The sequence below is a fragment of the Pelobates fuscus genome, chromosome 5 (assembly GCF_036172605.1).
Source record: "Pelobates fuscus isolate aPelFus1 chromosome 5, aPelFus1.pri, whole genome shotgun sequence".
Taxonomy (NCBI): Eukaryota; Metazoa; Chordata; class Amphibia; order Anura; family Pelobatidae; genus Pelobates; species Pelobates fuscus.
Window position 1 is genome coordinate 229,112,010 of NC_086321.1, and position 24,930 is coordinate 229,136,939.

At 40.6% G+C, this 24,930-nt stretch overlaps 1 protein-coding gene across 2 annotated transcripts; it reads right to left on the reverse strand.

The window, feature by feature from the left end:
* AK3 (adenylate kinase 3) lies at positions 1-24,930 on the reverse strand. Of its 2 annotated transcripts, XM_063457212.1 has the most exons (5): positions 24,524-24,930; positions 4,281-4,400; positions 2,465-2,637; positions 1,845-1,963; positions 1-623 (listed from the first exon to the last, which is right to left on the reverse strand). In XM_063457212.1, the coding sequence occupies exons 1-5, from the start codon at positions 24,669-24,671 to the stop codon at positions 518-520; spliced, it is 666 nt and encodes a 221-aa protein (XP_063313282.1). In that variant the 5' UTR covers positions 24,672-24,930; the 3' UTR covers positions 1-517. The 2 variants fall into 2 exon arrangements, with proteins under 2 accessions (XP_063313282.1, XP_063313284.1); XM_063457214.1 differs by lacking the exon at positions 4,281-4,400.

Sequence of the window (24,930 nt, forward strand, 5' to 3'; positions counted from 1 at the left end):
TTGGCATACATCTTGGGTGCAAAGTTTGGAAATTGCTGCTCTACACAAGATTTAAACAAGTCATGATAACCTTTTATACAGTCTAAGCACATGATACAGATGATCCATTGTTTTGTTTTTGAGAGTCTCTAAACATTCGTTAAGGATATTACCCACAGAAGGTTAGGATTCTTGTTGGAGCATTAATAAACAAAAAAATAATAATGTTTGATAGTTTGATATTTCCAGAAAAAAATTTTTTTTACATCAAGTTAGGTTTTCTTTTTTAACCCTGTCCACGTATGCTTAAATGCCTATAAAAATAGATATTTAAAAATACATCCAAACACAGATAAAAATCATTAGAATTAAAAATGCAGAAACAATGAAAAAGATCTACAAAAGATCAATACGATAAAATGTTTAAAAGATTCAGCTGGGACAGGTACTTCATGTAGGTGACATGTTTACATTCATGTTACAAGGCATAATGCATTCTCTGCGGGATAAAATTTGCTTTGTCTCCTCTGCTCCCTGCTTATTCTTGGCTTACATCAGGCAGCTTAGTACGAAGGAATGTATGGACATGTGGCCAGATCTTGTTGGTCTCCGTCCCAGAAAATGTTTCCAACACACCCTTGTTTCTAAAGAGATCAGAGCGAAATGTCAAGAATGCAATTTCCAGATTAGAGAACACTACTGTACAGACCCTGCAATTGTACTCATTATAAAAGCTGCAGGAACATAAATATAAATACACACACACACACACACACACACACACTCTCTCTCTTTAGATTTTGAAGTAAAACATATTTTTTTGGGGGGGGAATAGAGTTTGTATATTCTAGCAAACCGTACATACACACAAATTATGAAGTTTATGTATTCTATCGTAAATGTTTATTTTTTTCTTTACAAAGTTGCACCGTATTCGTTAACTGCCTTTCAGGTTATGCACACTTACGATGAGTACTATGGGGAATGCTAAGAAAAGTCACCATAATAAATTTAATATAGAGAGAGAATCGCAATCTCTCTGGAAATGTCGACGTATGAATATTACCATAGACTTCATTACCTCACCCTAGAATCTTTTCTCAATCAGGCAAACTTCATTATTCAACCTGAGCATTATATTAGGTCAGAAGCTTCATTCACTCTGTGCCAAGTCAGCTTCTGTAAAGTAGTCTGTCTGTATTTATAATTCTAGAACAAGGCTAACATAGGACGATATAGTACCAGGTTATATCATCGCTCTGTTTTGGCTGATAATGCACTGCCAAATCAAATAGATGGCACTCACAAACTCCTAAAATGGATGCCGTGATAAACATCACCTTGACATTTATCTTAATGTATTTTAGGTTTTATTCCATCATATCGGTCAGAGGTTGTTTTTTTCCTTCAATATTATTAGTTCTATTCATGTTGGACTGGTAAACTTGGCTCACGATGAATCTTAATTATATTAACAACTGAATCGACACCAGTGACTGCTTGAGAGTGGTCTTGGCAGGTTACACTAATGCTCACAGCCTGTCGTTGCCGCCTGCTTAGACAAACTCAATAATGATAAAAGTGCAAATTCTGCATTATAAATAAAGCTGAGGCACATAATTTGCAATAAAAGAAGTATAAACATTAGATGATTAGTGGCACAGAGACTTGTAAACATTTTGACAAAATGAGAAATTGTAGGCAATATAACTACTAGAGTGAGATGAAGAGTTTGTTGCATAGACTTTCTCTTTAAACATGTATATCTGAAAAGAAGCTTTCAAACGAACAAAAAAAGTATATATGTATTATGGCATTCTTACAACCTATAATTAAGTTCTATTTAAGAAATGACTATTCCTCACCGATAATATTCTAGAACAGGCCTAGTAAGAGCCTCATAGCCCTTCAGTCTTTTAGTAACAGTTTCAGGCTGGTCATCTTCTCGTTGAATTAGAGGCTCTCCAGTGATATCATCAATGCCCTAGAAAATAAAAATACATAAATCATAGCTCATCCAACTCTACCAAAAACAATTAACAATCATGTGTTTTATTTTATTTATAAAATGTCACCATGCAAAACAGTCACCCCAAATAAACTAAAATGCCATGTGAAGTGCTATTGTAAAGAGGAAGCATCATGAGAATTATAACTTATTCATTCAGAGGATTTCCTCTTTTCTTTGTGCATTATCCACCATGGTCCTGTCCGTCTGCTTGACAGATTAATTCCCACCGTTTTATTGCTGTATATTTGATGCACATTCCACATTGTCCAGTTCACCTATTCACCCCTCTTAATGGTCTCTGACCTTGGTTTACCTGCATTACACTCTCTTGCCAACTAAGACAAAATTCAATGCACTTTAATGGTCACTTCAGCCATTCAGGGTTTAGATTAGGTATCAAGTGAATTTTATGAAAGGTTTAAATATAAAACCATAAAAAATAAATAAATAAAGTTTAAGTAGACCAAGCATTACCAAAACTTTGGGAGGATTGAATTCTGTGTTGTAAACTCTGCCACTGCCAGGGTGGATCCATCGTGCAGTTAGTCTCTGTCTAATGGTTTCAAAGGGAACATTCAAATCGATCACAGAATTTATCTGATGAGCATCATCCAGAGCCTTTGCCTGTGGGACAGTCCTAGGAAAACCTAAATTAAGATGGCTTGTTAAATGATGCTTAGACAATGAAAGAAAATAAAAATTCAACACAACACAACACATACAAATCATGCTTGGATTCATTTCTCATTCTTACTAAATTATGTTGAACACTTATCAAAGAAATGCACTAGTAATGATGGATACCAATTAAAGTTAGATTTTTATACATTTAGCTTGTACAGAAATAATTTCTTTGTTGACCCCAAGGAAGGTCAAACAGCTAACCTACAAGTACAATGAGGATCTGTCAATCATAAGTAATTGGTCAACATGTTTAGCACCACTCCACTTTCGCATAAAAAAAAAAAGAAAAAAAATCTCAAACAAAAACACAGCGGGAGTCAATTCATAATTAGCAGTCAGGCCTGCAAGTTCAATGTTATACAGAGATAGTCCACTGCAGATACATCTCAAAGCATATAGTCCAGGGGTAGGCAACCTTTGGCACTCCATGGTGCTTTGCCAGAATTAAGACTAAGAGCAGCATGGGAGATGTAGTCCACTTCAACTGGAGTGCCAAAAGCTGATTTCCCTTGATCTACAGGGTCAAAGTGAATTGCAATATTTGCAGTTTGGCTATTTTCACCTTAAAGGGACAAGTATAGCCACCCAGACCACTTCAGCTCATTGAAGTGGTCTGGGTGCAGTGTCCAAGGTCCCTTAACCCTGCAATGGTAATTATTGCAGTTGTTGATAAATTGCTTTTGGTCGCCTGACGCTGGACGTCCTCATGCTATGCATTAAAAAAAAAAAAAATTATCTCCTGCTCTCTAAATTAAACTTTAATCACAAATAGGAGGCTCCTGCAGGGTCTATCAAGCTTTTAACAGTGCAGGACATAAGAAATTCTAAATTAAACATAATTTGCAATAAAAGAAGTATAAACATTAGATGACTCTTTACAGGAAGTGTTTAGAAAGGCTGTACAAATCACATGCAGTGAGGTGTGACTAGTGCTGCATAAACAAATTGATTTAACTCCTAAATGGCAGAGAATGGATCAGTGAGACTGCAGGGGCATGATCTATACCAGTGTTTCCCAACCCAGTCCTCAAGGCACACCTACCAGTCCAGGATTTAAGGATTACCCAGTTTTGTCTAAGGTGTTTTTAGAAAAAAAAAGAAAAAACACCTTAGACAAAACTGGGTAATCCTTAAATCCTGGACTGGTAGGTGTGCCTTGAGGACTGGGTTGGGAAACACTGATCTATACATCAAACCTGCTTTAATATGCTAAAGTAGTTTTGACGACTATAATGTTCCTTTAAGACTGCCTCTAGTGGCAGTCAGCCAGAGAGCCACTGGAGATGCTTTTTGCTGTTTCACAGAAAGAAAACAATGATTTTCCTGTAGAAGTAACTTTTTCAACAGAAAAACATTTAACTTAGAACATTTCCTTCTTATCCACATGTGTTTTTAGAATGCTGCATTATACTCACTATCCATTATGATCCTGTGGCTTACTATTCATTAGAACGCAGTTTTATTATCGGATATAAAGCGTTTTTCACCTATACATTTAAATGAAAAAATAGAAACATACTACCAATTTACATTTATGATTAAAAGCATGCAGCTTAGATTCAAGCATCAAAACACTTTTAGTGTAGTAGATTGTGAATACACATACCATCAAGCAGCCAGGAATTAGTTCTCATAGTGTTTAGTTCTTGCAGAATGAGTTTAGTGATGACATCATCTGGAACCAGTTGACCTTGGTCTATATATGATTTGGCCACAATTCCAATTTCTGTTGAAGGAACAGCAAAAAAAAATATATATAAAATGATTGATATACAAAAAATATATATATTGATTCAGTATAAAGAAAATTCTTTACAGGTTTCCTTTTCTCTCCATTAAAGCACCATATTATGCTTTTATAAAGACAAATTAATACATCAGGGGTTTTGTGGTTAAAACACAAATCTAAATTATATATTTTTAGTTTTGGTACTGTTGCAACAAGTCAGGAAAGCAAAAAAACCTTTTGAGACATCGGTTTGAAAAATATTTATGAGCAATCACTGGGTTTTGGGGTTTTTTTTGTTGAAAATCAGATTTTATTCAAAAAGGTCCATTCAAACAAAACAAACGTAGTGTGGCATACTCTTGGGATAACTTACATAAATAACAGCGACATGGTCAAATATTTTGTTTCCTCGCCACTCATTTGCCCCAAACAGCAGTTAAAAAAAATAAAATAATAATTATACCTATCCTTATTCTAGCCCAGCTTAATAATTCTAGACCATCACTTACTCCCAAGAACTCTCTAAGCCAGGGCTTTGCTTCGTCAGTACGGCAGTATTAAGTCCTGCATCTATAGGGGTAACCCTGCACCCTTAACACTGCTACTCAAAAATTAGACCCTATGAAAGCTGGTTCTTCCCTCTCACTCGTGTGTATGTACGTTTTAAACATAAAGTAAGGCTTAAAAAGGAGCTGCGTGTGTATAAAAAAAAAAAAAAAAAAAAAAAAAAAAAATCAGTTTTATATCACACACAGGTTTATTCACTAAATTGTTAACTGGGAATTCAAAGTAAATTCAAACCAAATATACGCATTTCAGATCAAAACGGTTGAATTTAAAACACATAATTGAGATTTGCTTTGAATTCCCAACAATTCACACTTCAGTGAAGAACACTAAAACACTGGGTGCTCAGGTAATCAGGTTCGGTAGGTAACGTTATTTCTAACGGTCATTTAAATCAAAATTGACGCTAAATGAAAATAAACAGGGTCATTCACTAAAGTGATAATATCTTAATGTAGTGGTTTGGGTGTCCATAGCATGTCCCTGCAGGTTTTTCCATGTAAATGCTGCTTTTTCAGAGAAAAAGGTATATTTTGCAAAGTTCTGCTTCTAACTAGCTTGCCTGTTCTGATTGAATTAAAATGAGTGTTCCTCACTGTGAATGTTCTTTGTTCTTCTATTATTTGTTTTGGATGGCCTTTAAAGTTACAAAACAGCAGAGGTGGAAAAGGCAATCAACTTAGCACAGTTCACCACTCAATGAATTTAACCCCCAGGAAGATATTTTAAAGAGTGCCTTAGGTTCCATGACCATCTCAGGACATGAAAAGCTAGAAAGCGATCACATCATTGCTACTGTGCTTGGAAAGAGACTATATATAGGGATTGATTACTTTCCCATCCATTCTACTTCCCCAAGCAGGGCCTCTGATTCCACAGCTCTAGACCCATTGCACTAGTAGTCATTTTCATTTTGTTTTTAGTGTATATCTGCACATTAAATGCAAACTTGCTGTAGTGTTTTTATGGTCATTCCATGTGACACTGACCCTTACAGCATTAATCCTACATTGCCTTACCAGTTTTACTAGATAGATTTATAAAACATGCAGTAAGAGTTCTTAAAGATCTATTCATTTAGTTTTAATTATTTTAAAAATACTATGCTTCTTTGGTTGAAGACAAAGTTAAGAGATAATGAACGTGTTTAAATCGAAGGACAATTTAACCAGTGCAGCGATATTCCATGCTTCTGTATAAAACAAGCAGCTGTGGTCAGCAGATAGCTGCCTAAAGTGAGGTTGTGGTGGAATCTCGGTAAAAATAAATTTAGTAGGCCGAGATTACCACGTGGCATGTGTACGTGCATATGCTGACGTATCGATCAGTTGGTTGCACGAGGCAAGATACGATCAGTAGTGTACGGAGCATGTGCAAGAATACAGGATATAGTATTCCCCTCCTCCATTGTGCTGGACAAGCCATGCGGTCAAACAGGAAGTTAATTCTTATTTGTGTTGATTGGTTAAGAGAATGTGCGGGTGGAGCTTAATATGGGAGGAGTTATATGCCTATATAAGGAGCCTGCACTATTGTCCGGGGCTCAGAACTTGCTGTATTTTGGTGACATTAGTCCCTCTGAGTCCCGATCGGTGATCCAATAAAGAATCTCTTCCTTCCTGAAGAAACCTGTGTCCATCTCTCTGTGCTTGGCTTCCGTCAGTTTCTCCGGTATCATTTGGTGCATTGGCCGGGAAGCTCATCGTTCAACGGTAGCTGAGAGGCAGAGGCGTGAGACGGTCTATCTTTGCCCACGTTCTCTACGGCTGCACCCCTGAACTTCTGCGTGGACCTCCCTTCGTCTCGGCGCCACTGGGCCGTTGTCCAGGAGATCATCGGCCTCTACGTGAGAAGTGCTGGGGTGTCCCCGTCGATGAGTGTGAACTCAGGTTCAGGAACGAGGAGGTAAGACAACTGCTGTTTTAGACGGCAGGACCCACTAGGGGTATACCGATTGTGCGGTAGGCCCAAAGGGGTTTTGAATCTGTGTATCTGCCCCCTCTGTCGGAGGGAAGGAGCGAAGGCGCACCGCTCGATCGAACGCTCTTTAGTCAGACCGTTTGATTTGGTTAGTCAGGCGGGGCGCTCTGGTGTAAAATAAGCCCTAGCCGGACACCGGTGTCTTGTCTAGACTAGCGTTCTAGGGTGTATATTTTGTTCGCTAGGTCGGAGGGACCGGGAGACTAAGCGGCGTCTGTGTAAATCCGGTTCGCTAGTTCTCATCCTATCTGGGCTAAGTGGGAAGGCGTGTAAATTTGGAACCCACTAGACTTTTGATAGTACGACTAAGAGGCGTCTGTGTAAATTCGGTCCTCTAGCTCGTTGTATAGTGCGACTAAGAGGCGTCTGTGTAAATTCGGTTCTCTAGCTCGCTATATATGTGGTGATTGGGCAGTGTGGCTAACCAAAACGTATGTAGATTGTTTTTAGGTAGTCCATTCAAGGTACTGGCCAATAGTTTAGTTGGGAATTGTAAATGTGTTAACGATTGTTTAGTAAAGTGTATATCTTGTTAGATAGCGCGAGCTCAGCCGTCTAGCGAGAGTGTTAATAGTGTGTTGCTGTATTATAGTGCACGGTACCATAACCCTGTATATTTACTGACACTGTATATAAGTACTAATCATTGTCGTCAATTGCATGTTTTAACACCATAACCACTAATAATTGTATTGTGACCTTAACTTGTGCTTTGACCTATGCTAACCGTACTGTAACCGCTATTTGTAAAAGACGATGTTACTGGGGTGTGTTATAGACGGGTAATTCGTATATAGAGAATTATAGCGTGGGTGACTGTATAGTTACGCCAAAGGGCATAATATTGATTATATAGTGACTGGTGTAACAGCTGTGTGTGTACGGGAATTCCCTGAGTGTTTATTGTTATAGTGTACGTTTCACTTGGTAACCGTACCACGTGGTGCTGTTGCCAGAGGAAACGGGTGTGACTGTTGAATAGTACGTGTGCATAGTATTCGTTGTCGACGACGTTCCATTGTTAAGTATGGGTGCGTCGCAGTCAACGATTCCGGATCCCTTAGGTTGTATGGTGAAGAATTTTAAAAAGGGATTTAAAATTTGTGATTTTGGGGTAAAGATGTCTCCTGTACGTTTGGTCACTTTGTGTACTAGGGAGTGGCCTACTTTGGTTGCGGCATGGCCGCCACGTGGCAGTTTGGATCCAACTCTGGTACAGCGCTTACACGTGGCTGTATCAGGTAGGCCTGAACTTTACGGCCAGTTTCCTTATATTGATTGTTGGAGACAGGCCGTAAATGACTCGCCAAAATGGCTCCAGACATGCCACGAGGAGCAGTGTCGCCTCATGGTAGCTAGGACTTGTTCGTTCACTAGGACTGGTGTTAGGCCCATTTTGGACACGCCCCCTGAGTCCGAGATCCCTTTGCCGCCCCCTTACTTTCCGTTAAGAAGAAGTGACGCAAACGCAGGAAGCCCTGCACCCCTCCCCTCATTACCCTCATCCACTTCCGCTTCCTCCTCCAGTACAGGATCCACCCCCCCTCGTACTAAATCTCCCCTTCCGGAACCAGAACCCACCCCCATTAAAAACGAATATCCTGATTTGGCGCCACTTCAGACTTCCGGTCAAGCTTCATCTAGCTCGGCTCGAAGTGTTTTATTTACGACCTTTTCACAAAACCAACCTCCCACATCCCCATACCCTATCTCTCCCCGACCGGAACTCATGACTGACGCCTCTCTACGTAGCCCTATCCAAACCCGACAGTTGACTGGTGCCCAACAATTAAAGCATTATCAGATGCCTCTTCGCCTAAATTCCGGGTCAGCTTATATCGATGCCGCAGGTCAAATGGCACACGCTGACCCAGTCTTCGTATATGTCCCATTTACCACAACCGACCTTTTAAACTGGAAGACCCATAATTCCTCGTATACTGAGAAACCACAAGCTATGACTGATCTGTTCACCTCAATAGTACAGACGCATAATCCGACATGGGCTGATTGCCAGCAGTTACTAATGACTTTATTTAACAATGAGGAAAGGACAAGAATAAATCAAGCAGCCATTAAAGCATTAGAAGATAGAGCCCGTGCTTTGAACCAAGCTAATCCAGCAGCATGGGCCGCAACACATTATCCCAATACTGATCCCGATTGGAACGTAAATGGTGCTGATATGGTTCAACTCAGAGCCTATAGAGACGCTATAATTGCTGGCATGAAAGCAGGAGGAAAGAAAGCCATTAACATGTCGAAGACAGTTGAGGTGATCCAGAAAAGCGATGAAGCGCCCAGTGTCTTTTATGACCGATTATTGGAGGCGTACCGCTTGTACACCCCCTTTAATCCGGAAGACGCAGACAATTCCCGAATGGTTAACTCCGCCTTTGTCAGCCAAGCATACGGAGATATTAAGCGCAAGCTACAAAAGTTAGAAGGGTTTGCAGGTATGTCCATCACCCAACTAATGGAGGTAGCAAATAAGGTTTATATGAACAGGGATACAGAAAGTAAGAAAGAGGAAGAGCGCAAGATGCGTAAAAAGGCTGATATGCTAGCGGTAGCGATCGCAGGCGTAGATAGACGGGGCCCAGATAGAGGCGATAGTAGATGGAATGAGGAACCTCTAAGTAAAAATCAGTGCGCTTACTGTAGGGAAGAAGGGCATTGGAGAAATGAGTGCCCGCGAAGGGAACAGTCTGAGAGAGACAGACCTAGGACAGGTTATGGAAACTTTAGAGGCAGAGCGAGAGGTAGAGGAGGCCCCGGAGGGAGTAATGGTTATAGAGGGAGTAATGGGAACAGAGGAAGTGTTAGGGAAGATAGGTATATTCCAGCAGCGCAAAGGTCCCGCGATAGAGAAGGTAGGGACTTTGTAGGATTGGCTGACACGGTCATGGAGGACTATTGATACCGACCGGGCTCCATCCCCCTTGGTCGAGCGGAGCCTATGGTCGATGTATCAATAGGGGGAAAAAGGAGTGCGTTCATGATCGACACTGGTGCTGAACATTCAGTGGTGACTAATCTAGTTGCTCCTCCATCTGGAAGGACTATTACTGTGATAGGAGCAACTGGAAGAAGTGCTGAAAGACCGGTTCTTAAAAGTCGACTCTGTACATTGGGAGGCCACGTAGTAAAACATCAATTCCTTTATATGCCTGAATGTCCAGTCCAATTGCTGGGACGTGATATGCTATCAAAATTACAAGCGCAGATTACGTTCCTACCAAATGGAACAACATCCTTAAAGTTTAATGGACCTTCAGGTATTATGACTTTATCCGTACCAAAGGAAGAAGAGTGGCGACTTTATACAGTGTTGACTAGCCAAAACCCTAGGAGTGATGAGACATTATTCAACATACCAGGAGTTTGGGCAGAGAACAACCCACCAGGACTGGCCCGCAATATTCCACCTATAAAAATTGAACTGAAACTTGGGGTTTATCCAGTGAGCCTAAGACAATACCACATCCCGCAGAAGGCTAAGAAGAACATTCAATCCTATCTGGATAAATTCATACGGTATGGTATCCTAAAATTCTGTACTTCCCCCTGGAACACCCCATTGTTGCCTGTTCAAAAGCCCGGTACAGATGAGTATCGACCTGTGCAGGACTTAAGAGCAGTCAATGATGCGGTTGTTAGTATACATCCAGTTGTACCCAATCCATATAACCTGCTTGCTTTAATTCCGGGCGGGGCTACTTATTTCACAGTCTTAGATCTCAAAGATGCCTTCTTTTGCCTCCGAATTGCCACAGAAAGTCAATGTATTTTCGCTTTCCAATGGGAGAACGCTGTAACGGGCTCAAAACGCCAAATGACTTGGACAAGACTACCCCAAGGGTTTAAAAATTCACCTACCCTATTTGGTTCAGCTCTAAGTCAAGATCTACTGGATTTCGAGTCCATCCCAGGAGAGTGTGTATTGTTACAGTATGTAGATGACTTGTTGATAGCAGCAGTTACAAAAGAAAAATGTCAGCAAGCAACGCACGATCTACTACACATTCTCTGGAAGGCAGGATACAAGGTGTCCAGAAAGAAGGCTCAGTTGTGTTTGCCAACTGTCAAGTATCTGGGATTCCATATCTCTGAAGGTCAAAGGATTATGGGGCCAGAGAGAAAAGAAGCTGTCTGCCAAATACCAATACCCAAGAATAGAAGACAAGTGCGAGAATTCTTGGGGGCAGCAGGCTTCTGTAGGATATGGATTCCCAGCTATGCGATACTGGCAAAACCTCTGTACGCAGCCATCAAAGGTACAGAGCACGACCCCTTCTTATGGACCCAAGAACAGCAAACGGCATTTGAAGATGTGAAGAAGGCTTTGATGAGTGCCCCAGCATTAGGTCTACCTGATCACACACGACCATTCTACCTGTATGTACATGAGCAAAGAAGAATGGCTGTGGGAGTATTGACACAGTACTTGGGATCATGGCAAAGACCTGTTGCCTACATGTCTAAGCAACTGGATGCAGTGGCCAGCGGACTTCCACCTTGTCTAAGAGCCGTAGCTGCAGCCGCCTTGCTAGTAGCTGAAGCCGATAAACTCACTCTGGGTCAAGAACTTTATGTACGAGTCCCACATGCAGTACAGACGTTGTTGGATTACAAAGGAAATCATTGGTTTAGTAATAGCCGTATGACCAAGTATCAAGCAATGTTGTGTGAAAATCCAAGAGTGCATTTAGAGACTGTAAATACCTTAAATCCAGCTACCCTTTTGCCACAACCTACTGAAAGTCAACATGATTGTTTGGAAGTAATGGATGAAGTATACTCAAGTAGACCAGATCTTCGTGATTTTCCCATCCAGAACCCCGATGTTCAATATTACACCGACGGCAGTAGTTATGTGAAAGAAGGGATCCGCTATGCAGGATATGCAGTGACAACAATAGACAAGGTGATAGAAGCTCGGCCACTGGCGAAAGGAACATCAGCACAAAAGGCAGAATTAATAGCACTAACACGAGCGTTACAATTGGCTGAAGGTTTAAGAGTGAATATCTATACGGACTCTAAGTATGCGTTTTTAACCACTCATGCCCACGGAGCTTTGTATAAAGAAAGAGGACTACTGAATTCAGAAGGCAAAGAAATCAAGTACGCAGCTGAAATCCTACAACTATTGGAAGCAGTGTGGGAGCCGAAAGAAGTCGGTATTATACATTGTCGAGCGCATCTGAGAGGAGATGGTGATGTAACCAAAGGAAATCGGATGGCAGATAGTGCAGCTAAGCGTGCTGCTGAATCAGGAAGACAGGAGTATGTGGGGCATATAGCTGCTCTAATACCAACCCCACTGTCTCAATGGACTCCAGTTTATACAACTCAAGAAGAGGAGTGGTTAAAGACTGAACCGGGAAAGTATTTGGAGAACAAGTGGTATCAGCTAGAAGATGGAAGAATAGTTATACCAGCATCACTAGCAGTAGAAATTGTCCAGAACTATCATAACGGGACACATTCTGGGAGAGACAGTACAGAAGAATCTCTCAGGAAACATTTCTACATACCAAGATTGTCCAACTTGACTCAGGCCATTGTACGTAGATGTGTAACGTGTGCTAAAAATAATGCAAGACAAGGACCAGTAAAGCCACCAGGAGTCCAGTTTATGGGGGGACTCCCCATGTCCGATCTACAAATAGACTTTACAGTGATGCCTAAATCGGGTGGACATCGTTACCTGTTGGTAATTGTGTGCACCTATTCAGGCTGGGTAGAAGCATGTCCTACTCGTACAGAGAAAGCAGGAGAAGTTGTGAGATTCCTGTTACGAGAAATAATACCCCGATATGGACTACCCTGTTCTATAGGATCGGACAATGGTCCAGCTTTTGTTCACCAGTGCCTACAACAACTGACTCATATGCTTGGTATAAAGTGGAGGCTTCATACTGCATATAGACCCCAGAGTTCTGGTAAGGTAGAGAGAATGAATAGAACTATAAAGAACCAGTTGGCTAAAATGTGTCAGGAAACCCAACTTAAGTGGAACGTTCTCTTACCTATAGCTCTATTGCGAATCCGCAGTACCCCTACCAGAAGGATGGGCCTCTCTCCTTTTGAAATTATGTATGGACGACCACCTCCCGTACTTGGTAACTTAAGGGGGGATTTGAGTCAGTTGGGAGAAGGAATTACCCGGCAGCAGGTTGTAGAGTTGGGTAAGACTATGGAGGAGGTACAGAAATGGGTACAAGATAGATTACCTGTGAATATTTATCCCCCTGTTCATAGTTATCATCCAGGAGACCAAGTGTGGATTAAAGAGTGGAATAATGTACCGTTAGGGCCTAAGTGGAGAGGTCCTTATGTTGTTCTTTTGTCTACCCCTACAGCGATAAAAGTAGCCGAAGTGACTCCGTGGATACATCACTCCAGGGTTAAGCCAGCAGCAGTCGATTCTTGGCAAGTTACAGCAGACCCAGAGAATCCCTGCAAGATCCGGTTGAAACGCACTACTCAGTCGGAGTAACGAGGAATTATTGTGGATTACAAATTTTATTGTTACAGGTGTGAGTGAGAAGGCCATAATAAAGCCTGTCCGCTTACCATCACATAGTGTATAAGCCAGGAAAGTCTCGAAGGGACACCTGTGAAGACGAGCAGAACTCCATTCCCTGCAGCCCTCACATCCTGGAAGCTGAGGTTCCATCGCACGGACGAAGACTGAGGATGACGGCGAAAGATGTGCTTTTGATTTTGTTTATTTATATGTGTTTTTATATTCAGGAAGGTAGAGGTACCGACACTCCTAGCTGTGAGGTATGCATTAAGACTACGAGAACAGGTAACCATATTTCCCAAACCCTAATTTGGCATTCACAGTACGAGTGTAAAGGAGAGGTATCAAAATGTAGATACCTAAATATAGACTATAGTGTGTGCCATTTAGGAGTAGGAGAACCTAAGTGCTTCAGTCCAGAGTATCAACCTCGTACAATTTGGTTGACTCTCAGGAATGGAGATCCTCAGGGGACCCTAATTAATAAGACGGTGTTAGAATCCGTACATTCTTCGGGTGTTCTGCTATTTGATGCGTGTAAAGCGATATCGAGTGGTAGAAAGCCGTGGAATGTATGTGGGGATCTTAGATGGGAGAGGACGTATGGGTCTAACGATAAATACATTTGTCCCAGTAGCAAAAATAAATATGTGAGTCCTAGATGCCCAAATAAAGACTATAACTTTTGTCCATATTGGTCTTGTGTGGGGTGGGCGACTTGGGGACAGACAGTAGATAAAGACATGATAGTGACTAAGTTGCCGACTAGCCCATATTGTAAGTCTATGGAATGCAACCCAGTCCATATACTTATTAATAACCCCGACAAGTTCTTAGATAAGTATGGAAATTTATTTGGGTTTCAAATATACGGGACGGGTTTAGATCCTGGGACATTATTGTTTATAGGAATAGAGACTGATACGGTATCCTCCCAGACTCATCAAGTATACCATTCCTTTTACGAAGAGATGAGTATAGATAATAAGATCCCCCATAATGCTAAAAACCTGTTCATCGATTTAGCTGAAAGTATTGCCGGTAGTCTTAATGTTACCAACTGCTATGTGTGTGGAGGTACTAACATGGGAGACCAATGGCCTTGGGAAGCAAAGGAGGTAATGTCCGGTTCTGAGGCAGTTGACCAATTAATATCTACACAAGCCGATTATCATATGAGTGTTAGAGGTAAATCTGAGTGGAGATTAAAGACCTCCATCATAGGTTATGTTTGCATAGCAAGGAAATGAATAATGTATAATACTTCTGTAGGAGAATTAACTTGTCTAGGGCAAAAAGCTTATGATGATGATACTAAAAATACAACTTGGTGGTCGGCTTCAAATGTCTCAGAACCATCTAACCCGTTTGCTAGATATGCCAGTTTAAAGGATGTGTGGTTTGATCTATCACATCTACCTGGAGAGCCCCAGCAAATTTGTACTGGATCTGTGGTAAGAAAGCCTATTCGGAGTTGCCACAGGACTGGGAAGGGGCATGTGTGTTGGGTATGCTCAAACCATCCTTCTTCTTGTTACCTATTGAAACAGGTGAGACTTTAGGTGTTAAAGTGTATGATGTGAATCATAGGAAGAAAAGGGGACCCTTAGAGATAGGCACCTGGGAAGATAATGAATGGCCTCCCCAGCGTATCATAGATTATTATGGGCCAGCCACGTGGGCAGAAGATGGTACCTTTGGTTATAGAACCCCTATTTATATGCTCAACCGCATTATAAGATTACAGGCGGTGGTTGAGATTATCACTAACGAAACATCACAAGCGCTCAATCTCCTAGTGAAACATAATACCAGGATGAGGACAGCAGTATACCAGAATAGATTAGCCTTGGATTACCTTTTGGCAGTAGAGGGAGGTGTATGTGGGAAGTTTAACCTAAGCAATTGCTGTCTTCAAATAGATGACGAAGGGCAAGCAATAGCTGAGCTTACTAGCCATATGGTTAAACTAGCGCATGTGCCTACTCAGGTATGGAAAGGGTATAATCCAAGTAGTTGGTTTGGTAGCTGGTATGAGTGGTTTGGAGGGCTTAAGGCAGTGGTAGGTGGAGTCCTACTGATTTTATTGTTGTGTCTACTCCTACCGTGTCTTATACCCCTAGTAGTTAGGTCTGTGCAAAGCCTGATAGGAAGTATAGCAGAGAGGAAGGCTGCTGCACAGATAATGGCGATATATAAGTATAAGGCTCTAGATCAAGGAGAACCAATGCAGGAAGACGAATGTTGAAGATTCACATCATAAGATAAGTCTGGTCTGGTTCAAGGTAACTTGCGGTGTAAGCAAAACTAAGGTTAAGTGATGCCTCAAGTAATTGTAAAATATCAAGAGGCATCAAAGGGGGGAATGTGGTGGAATCTCGGTAAAAATAAATTTAGTAGGCCGAGATTACCACGTGGCATGTGTACGTGCATATGCTGACGTATCGATCAGTTGGTTGCACGAGGCAAGATACGATCAGTAGTGTACGGAGCATGTGCAAGAATACAGGATATAGTATTCCCCTCCTCCATTGTGCTGGACAAGCCATGCGGTCAAACAGGAAGTTAATTCTTATTTGTGTTGATTGGTTAAGAGAATGTGCGGGTGGAGCTTAATATGGGAGGAGTTATATGCCTATATAAGGAGCCTGCACTATTGTCCGGGGCTCAGAACTTGCTGTATTTTGGTGACATTAGTCCCTCTGAGTCCCGATCGGTGATCCAATAAAGAATCTCTTCCTTCCTGAAGAAACCTGTGTCCATCTCTCTGTGCTTGGCTTCCGTCAGTTTCTCCGGTATCAAGGTTTGGTTTCGCTGTACTCTAGAGAGAAAATGGTTGCCTAACCAGATGTGTGGTGAGGGCCCAGGTAAAATGTCACTCATCTGTAAAGGTATGTATAGGTTTTAAACGGATCTTGGTGCAGAAGCGATATTGAAAGTCAAGATTTTGTGTGTTACTGTAATTACAGGGTTATTTTACCAGTTCATTAATGAACAAAAATGTGTAAACCAATTACCTTGTCATGTGTTATAGAAAATAAGACTGTGACAAAGTGACAATATGTGACAACACTCACAGAATTATTTTCCATAACACGTGACGGAGTAATTTTGTCACTACCACCATTCCATATTTGGAACATACAATAAGCAGGTTTGTCCCTTTCAGTCACATGCTCAGGTTAATGTTCAAACAAGACAGTAAATGTTGTCTAGAGGTCATTCAACACATGCCTTCTGGGTGTAGTGGAAATATGAAATTGCAATAAAGTTAGTAGGAAAAAAAAAAGTTACATTATGTTTGGAAGGGAATGAATGTAACCTAAGTGTTCAATGACAACTAGTGCCCGAAGTTGTAGAAACTTTCACTCTATAGAACAAATGATAAGCTCTGAAATGCCCAAAGTGCTGACTATGTTATCCTGGAAACAATTTTAAACATAGAAACATAGAAACACAGAATGTGACGGCAGATAAGAACCATTCGGCCCATCTAGTCTGCCCAGTTTTCTAAATACTTTCATTAGTCCCTGGCCTCAGTGGTGTATCCTGGTTTTGTGCTGCCCTAGGCAGGACAAAACTCAGGCGCCCCCCTCCCGCCCGCGCCACCCCCATCCAATCCTGCCCCCCGCCCGCACCACCCCCACCCTTCCCCCGCCCCGCCTTCTAAATACACACACACACACACACATTCACTTACAGATCCGCATACACTAGCTAACAGAAACACACTCGCTAACAGAAACACACACACACTTACAGACACACTCACTAACAGACACACACTCACTAGCAGATACACACACATGCACTAACAGACACACACACATGCACTAACAGACATACACACACACACACACAGACATACACACACACACACACACTGACATTCATACACACACACACAGACATTCATACACACACACACAGACATTCATACACACACACACAGACATACACACACACACACACAGACATACACACACACACACACAGACATACACACACACACACACTGACATACACACACACACACACACTGACATACACACACACACACACTGACATACACACACACACACTGACATACACACACACACACACACTAACAGACATACACAGACACACTAACAGACATACACAGACACACTAACAGACATACACACACACTAACAGACATACACACACACTAACAGACATACACACACACACACACTAACAGACATACACACACACACACACACACACTAACAGACATACACACACTAACAGACATACACACACTAACAGACATACACACACTAACAGACATACACACACTAACAGACATACACACACTAACAGACAGACACACACACACTAAGACATACACAGACACACTAACAGACATTCACACACACCTCACATATTTAACACATTTTTATTTTTATTTAAAATTTACCCCCCCCCCCAGCCTCCTTACCTTTGGGAATGCTGGGGGGGTCCTATTTCTCCCTGGTGGTCCAGTGGCTGCTGGGCAGTGCTGGCGGGCGGGCAGCAAGGGAGCACTTCCTCTGAGCGGTCTGCTCAGCTCCCTCGCGCGCCGTACAGTGAGGCTGGGAGGCGGAGCCGGAATATGACATCATATTCGGGCTCCCAGCCTCACTGTGCGGCGCGCGAGGGAGCTGAGCAGACAGCTCAGAGGAAGTGCTCCCTCGCCGGCCGCCCGCCCGCCCACTCGCCAGCACTGCCCAGCAGACCGCCCAGCAGGCATGTCAGTTAGCCGCAAGGCTAACAAGGCATTTGCCCTGGGCGTTTGGGGGCGCCCCCTGGAAAATGCCGCCCAAGGCAAATGCCTTGTTTGCCTCGCGGCTAATACGCCCCTGCCTGGCCTTATCTTATAGTTAGGATAGCCTTATGCCTATCCCACGCATGCTTAAACTCCTTTACTGTGTTAACCTCTACCACTTCAGCTGGAAGGCTATTCCATGCATCCACTACCCTCTCAGTAAAGTAATACTTCCTGATATTATTTTTAAACCTTTGTCCCTCTAATTTAAGACTATGTCCTCTTGTTGTGGTAGTTTCTCTTCTTTTAAATATAGTCTCCACCTTTACTGTGTTGATTCCCTTTATGTATTTAAATGTTTCTATCATATCCCCCCTGTCTCGTCTTTCCTCAAAGCTATACATGTTAAGATCCTTTAACCTTTCCTGGTAAGTTTTATCCTGCAATCCATGAACCAGTTTAGTAGCCCTTCTTTGAACTCTCTCTAAGGTATTAATATCCTTCTGAAGATATGGTCTCCAGTACTGTGTACAGTACTCCAAGTGAGGTCTCACCAGTGTTCTGTACAATGGCATGAGCACTTCCCTCTTTCTACTGCTAATACCTCTCCCTATACAACCAAGCATTCTGCTAGCATTTCCTGCTGCTCTGTTACATTGTCTGCCTACCTTTAAGTCATCAGAAATAATCACCCCTAAATCCCTTTCCTCAGATGTTGAGGTTAGGACTCTATCAAATATTCTGTACTCTGCCCTTGGGTTTTTACGTCCAAGATACATTATCTTGCACTTATCCACATTAAATGTCAGTTGCCACAACTCTGACCATTTTTCTAGTTTACCTAAATCATTTTCCATTTGGCTTATCCCTCCTGGAACATCAACCCTGTTACATATCTTAGTATCATCCGCAAAAAGGCACACCTTACCATCAAGACCTTCTGCAATATCACTAATAAAAATATTAAAGAGAATGGGTCCAAGTACAGATTCCTGAGGTACCCCACTGGTGACAAGCCCGAGCTTCGAATATACTCCATTGACTACAACCCTCTGTTGCCTGTCACTCAGCCACTGCCTTACCCATTCAACAATATTGGAATCCAAACTCATAGATTGCAGTTTATTGATAAGCCTTCTATGTGCAACAGTGTCAAATAAATGGTTAATAAAACAGTTTTTTTTGTTTTTATTTAAGTTGGGTGAAACGCAAGTCCTGATTTCACATCCTCACAATTTAATATACAGTTTAACCTTGGAACTACACTGCTGGCAGTTTACCAAGAAATATCACATTTGAGAGGGATACTAGAGAGTGCAAGGAATACAAAGCTGTATTCTTGGCACTATCGCTCATGCAGAGCAAGAGGACGTCCAGCGTCCGATACCGCAACAAAGGTCCGTTTCGATCCAGGAAGTGCCAGACAGCCACTGGAAGCAGACTTAGTGCTGCAATGTAAACATTGCAGTTTCTCTAGAACTGTAATGTTTTACATTGCAGCACTAAGTGCAAAAGGGACACTGCACCCAGACCACTTCAATGAGATGAAGTGGTCTGGGTGCCTATAGTGGCCCTTTTACGTTAATTAAAGTAAGCTAGTGACTGTTTTGAATTTAGTGATTTTAACCCTTAATATTTCCAGCTTTTGGTGCTGAATTCACTGACATATCTAAGCAATGTTGATCATCAGGTTCAATATGTTCCTTTAAACATATGTTGGTGATTTTTCCAGCACAATGTATATGTCAGAAGTCTATACCTAACGGACTGTGACCTATGAATGACCTTGTAGAAGTAACGGGTCATTTAAGAATTTAAAAAGATTTTCCCAGGCTAGCACTGCCTAAAACTAAGAAGAAAATGGAAACTCTTGTCAGTCCTGTGTTGGATAGGATGCTCAATGCTTAGTAAATGAAAACATGCAAGGAACCACAGGAAAGGATCAGGTCTCACTGATTGGTGTGCTTATCACTCAGATAAACTGTTAAGCTAGATTTATTAGAAGTGCCTCGGGGATTTAGATAATAAAGGCACAATTGAAGTCATAAACCAGCAGCAACTAAAGAGCCAGAAACATCACTTCTTGGTAAAACTAACCAGACAGGGTTATTCACTAAACTCTAAATGCTACTAGATTAAAATGTTAATTATAAAAAAACACCAGAGACTCCTTTTACTAAATCTGATGTTAGTGTGAAAAGTTGGATGATCTAAAACTGTGCACTTTTTGGAGATGATATTTGTTTGGCCCCTTAACTTAATTTTCCATTTAGTGCTTGCTCTTAAATCACGTATAGCTAGCAGTTGGAAACAACAGGGGCAGTTTAACTGGTTTGAAATACTAAATCAAAGACCATGAATACCTAATGGAAGAAAAAAAAAAAAAAAAAAGGATACTTTGTAATGAATAACCAATTCAAGTACTACAAAGATCTGGCTAAACAGGAGATCCTCTTCTCTCTCAATAAAAACCCAGAAGTAGTCTGAGATGGAAAACACTTTCCAAATAGGAAAACTAGAAATGAATAGGGGACTAATATATAGCTCACTGCTGCTCTCGCATCAGAATGAATGGTGAATGAATGATAGGTTATGTTTGTTTTTTATTTGACCAAATGAACGTTATATATTTAATTCATATACTTATGGTTTTTGTTTCTTCTAATGTTTTTGTGACTATTTATTTTAGTGGTTTTTTTTGGTTTTTTTGCACAAAACATATTTAAGGCTTTTAAATTAAAACAAAAAACAAAAACAAAACAAGGACAGACTTTGGACTTCAAGGTGTTTGCTTGCTTCTGGGAAACAAGGCCTGCAAGCCACTCTATGCTACCAACTCATGGTATGAGAGAGTCAGGAAACGCCATTCTCAGCTTCACAGGGGTTGTCGGCAGAGCTAAGAGGTCTACTTCAGTCCTAGTTTCCCAGCTTGTCAAAAGTTAAGGCTGCAGAGATGGTATCCTGTTTCCATACTTCCTTTGCTAAACTGAAGTGGTTATGGTACCCAGTGTGTCCCTTTTAGCATTTCCAATTGTATTATTTATTTTAAATTATAATTTACAGTGACATAACAGGCATATAATGATATAACCCTCCACGTCTTTTATAAAGGGGTATTAATCGGTTATAGAACAGTAAAAAAAAAATTGGGGCTGCGGGGGGGGGTTTAGAAAAAGTACATTAACATCAGTATTTGCCATGGTGTTTTTTATTATTATTATTTCTTTTTTTATTTTATTTTTAGTAAAGACATCAATAAAATTAGTATTATGGTAAAAAAAAAAAATATATATATATATATATATATATATATTAATTAAATTAGACTTTAATCCAGTAATATACAAAGTTTAGAAAATAAACCAGAGAAGTAATTTCTTCCAATGGTAAGATCCTTTTTTTGAAAGCCATGTCACCTTGTTTTTAACATTTTTAAAGGAATATATATTTTCTAGTAATTATAGTAACCCCAGGACGTACTTGGAAACCAGAGTAATCTGAGTGTACTTTTCCTGGTTAAATACTTTGTTATTATTATTATGAGAGACCTTGAAAGCATATGGATGTGGTAGACATGTAAAAAATTGTGTCTGCCAATGAAAAAATAATAGTCACGTTATCATCTACACGAGCGGATATTTGAAAAGGTTTGTGTGTTTTGTGTTGCAGCACTGTATGGGTCACTTATTTCGATTTTATTTTTATTTTATTTTTACGTTTGAGAGTGTTTAGATCACTAGAAGGAGGATCTCACAGTGAGCAAAAATTACCAGCCAAACTAGGGACTCACTGCTGTGTTAAAACCACAAAAAAAAAAAAACAATGGGTAACATCTGGAGATCACCATGTCACATCTAAGCAAATAAATGTGGGCTAATGGGGTTACGAAAAGCACCTGTATAAACACAATATGGAGTACTTACCGGTGTGAATACAGGTGATCAAAAATCACATCTGCTTACCAGGAAAAACAAAAGGATGAACAGAATCACATGAAATGGACTTAACATATTTTCTACAACGCCAATTCCTAGATCGCCTCAAACACTATAAGAGTATGTAAGAGACATAATGATCATTTTGCTACACCATATAAGTCTGTAGTTTATTTTCTAAAGGGAAAGCAAGTCCAGTATTTAGAAAGTCCACATATGGAATGATTCCCTCAATAACAGAATATTGTGTGAAAGTTCCATTGAAGGTGCTTGAATTGTTTTGTTTTTTTACAAGTGTAATTTACAATGTATTCCTTCATGTAGAAATGTACACGGAAATACCCAAAATGTCAAAATATCATTGTCCCAAATAAACTTTTTTTTAGCTCAAATGTGACACTAGGCCAGTCTTTATAGAGCCAAAAGTAAACATGCTGAAGTAAAAAAAAAAAAAAAAAAAAAAAATCAGAATTATTCACAACATGTGAAATGTAAATTCACCAGGGAATTTAAAACTCTACATTACCCCTTAAGGAGAAAACTTCTGGAATAAAAGGGAATCATGACATGTCACACATGGCATGTGTCCTTAAGGGGTTAAAGCACTGAATATAAACTACAGCTGACTTGGAGTGCTTTATTCATTTCAGTTACAAGAATCCTGACAGGGTTAAAAATTAGTCAATTTAAAGACAAAATAATCAAATTAGAAAAATTCTCCAACTTGTCAATACTTACTAGTTTGGCCTAAAAGTTGAAATTCTTTTTGAAATTAATTACAAATTCCTAACACTTCACACTTCAGTGAAAGACTCTGAACATGTTTTTCAACAGTAGGGACAAATCACCTAGCTAATCAGTATCCAACACTTTCTGTTTATACAGTCTGCCAAACATTGCTACCTTTACTGATATCATTGTCAATATGTTTGTTAATTCACACTTCAAAGGCTCATTTACAAAACAAGAAATTAATAGCATGTGCAAGTTAAAAATGCATATTCGTAGAAAAGGACACTAGGACAGGCACACACTTCAAAGAGTTAGTAGTGTGAGACTTGGCAAGAAATATACATTGGTTTTTTTTCTCCCTTTAAGTGAATAGGAAATGAACAAAGAGCTGCATTTATAGACAAAAATAAACTCCCAGAATTGAGCAGTAGCTGCCGCTATGGCCAATATCAACTTGTTAATTCCCAAGTGAATATATTGGAGCTGATGGCCATGATTAGTGGTTGTTCCATCAGGCTGTTGGGACAATGGTAGTGATGAAGAGGTGCCTTATTATAATGAACTACCATGTAAATAGTATTAAAATTACTGGAATATAAACATAACTATGGCTCTCCTTGAAATGTAGGTTAAAGGGTAGATATATGTTGAAAGATATTGGTTTTCATGTCATGTTTTCAAATTAAAGATACGTTCAGCACCAAAGCCATGTGGTAAAACATTTCCGAGAAACAGCATGGTTTATATTTTGTCTAAAACATTTCTCTAGTGGTTGACAGTAGTTGTCATAGTTCTTCATGTTCTGCGCCATGATGAACAACATGACAAGACCAAATGTAGACAATACTTCTCATAAAGAAGTTAGGGATCCAATGTTTACAAAGAAGAAGCTTCTCTATGCTGAATTCTGAAAAAAATTAGGTTTTATAACTTATTTTATCAAGGGAGGGCCCTAATCTAAAGGGAAAACACTAACATTAAATACATTTACTTTTAAAGTTAAAGTCATATGTACTTTTCCCAAATTTCCCATTAACTTACAGCAGTAAGGCAAGTTTGGGGGTTCAGACCTTCCTTTTACAGTTGATGATTTAGGGAAGAAGTTAAAGGGTCAGTGTGTGAGGGGAGGTGGAGGGGCTTAGAATGTGGGTGTTATTTGGGGTTATTATGGCATATTCAAGGTTATAATTTTTGTCCTTTCAAATGCTGTATATTTGTTGGGACAGTTTGTGACAGTGTTCATAGAATTGCAACAAGTAAATGATGTTGACCATACAGAAATTACCTGGCAGAAAAAGCAAGGACCTAGTGACATGCTGAACTGCAGCACTTTATTTTCTTCGTCTTATAGCATTCCATATCTGCATAGAATGTATTATTGAAGAATGGAGGTGTATGTATCTATGTGTCTATGTATGGATCTCTTTTGGGACCGGTGACTTTGACAAGATTCCTTCTACTCTTGTGAGCTGTAAATTCCCCTGACTAATAACAGGCTAACCAAGATATGCGCTGGCCATGCCATGTGCCCCATGTGCCCTGGGTACCCAGCTCCTCCCCCGAAGGGGGTGTGATGCCACCCTGGCATGCATGCCCACCTTACCGGTCTTCTTCTGGATGTTAAGTCTGAGCAGGTCTCCGCTCGACAGGTGCTGGAGGGCGAATGTCTTCACTATCCGGTCTGAAATGGTTCCTTTCCCTGATCCTGGGGGACCCATGATCACAGCCCTAAAAAGCAAGCGAGCTGCCATGGCATAAAGGAGTGTGAGGCACTAAAAAAGAAGTTAAAAGTAGTATGCAAAGCAGACAGGCCTGCAAGTCAGTGTGTGTGGGCTAATTATTAATTATCATATAAGCAGGCTGCTGACTCGGCCAGTGGGGGTTAAAATCATACAGAAGTTCATTAAAAAGAAAAACTCGTGCTTCCTGGAGTAACAGGGGCTGCAGAGTCCCTTACTGCCAGCATAGGTTAATCCTCCGCCCCTGCTCCCTCCCTCCCACTGCCTGGGC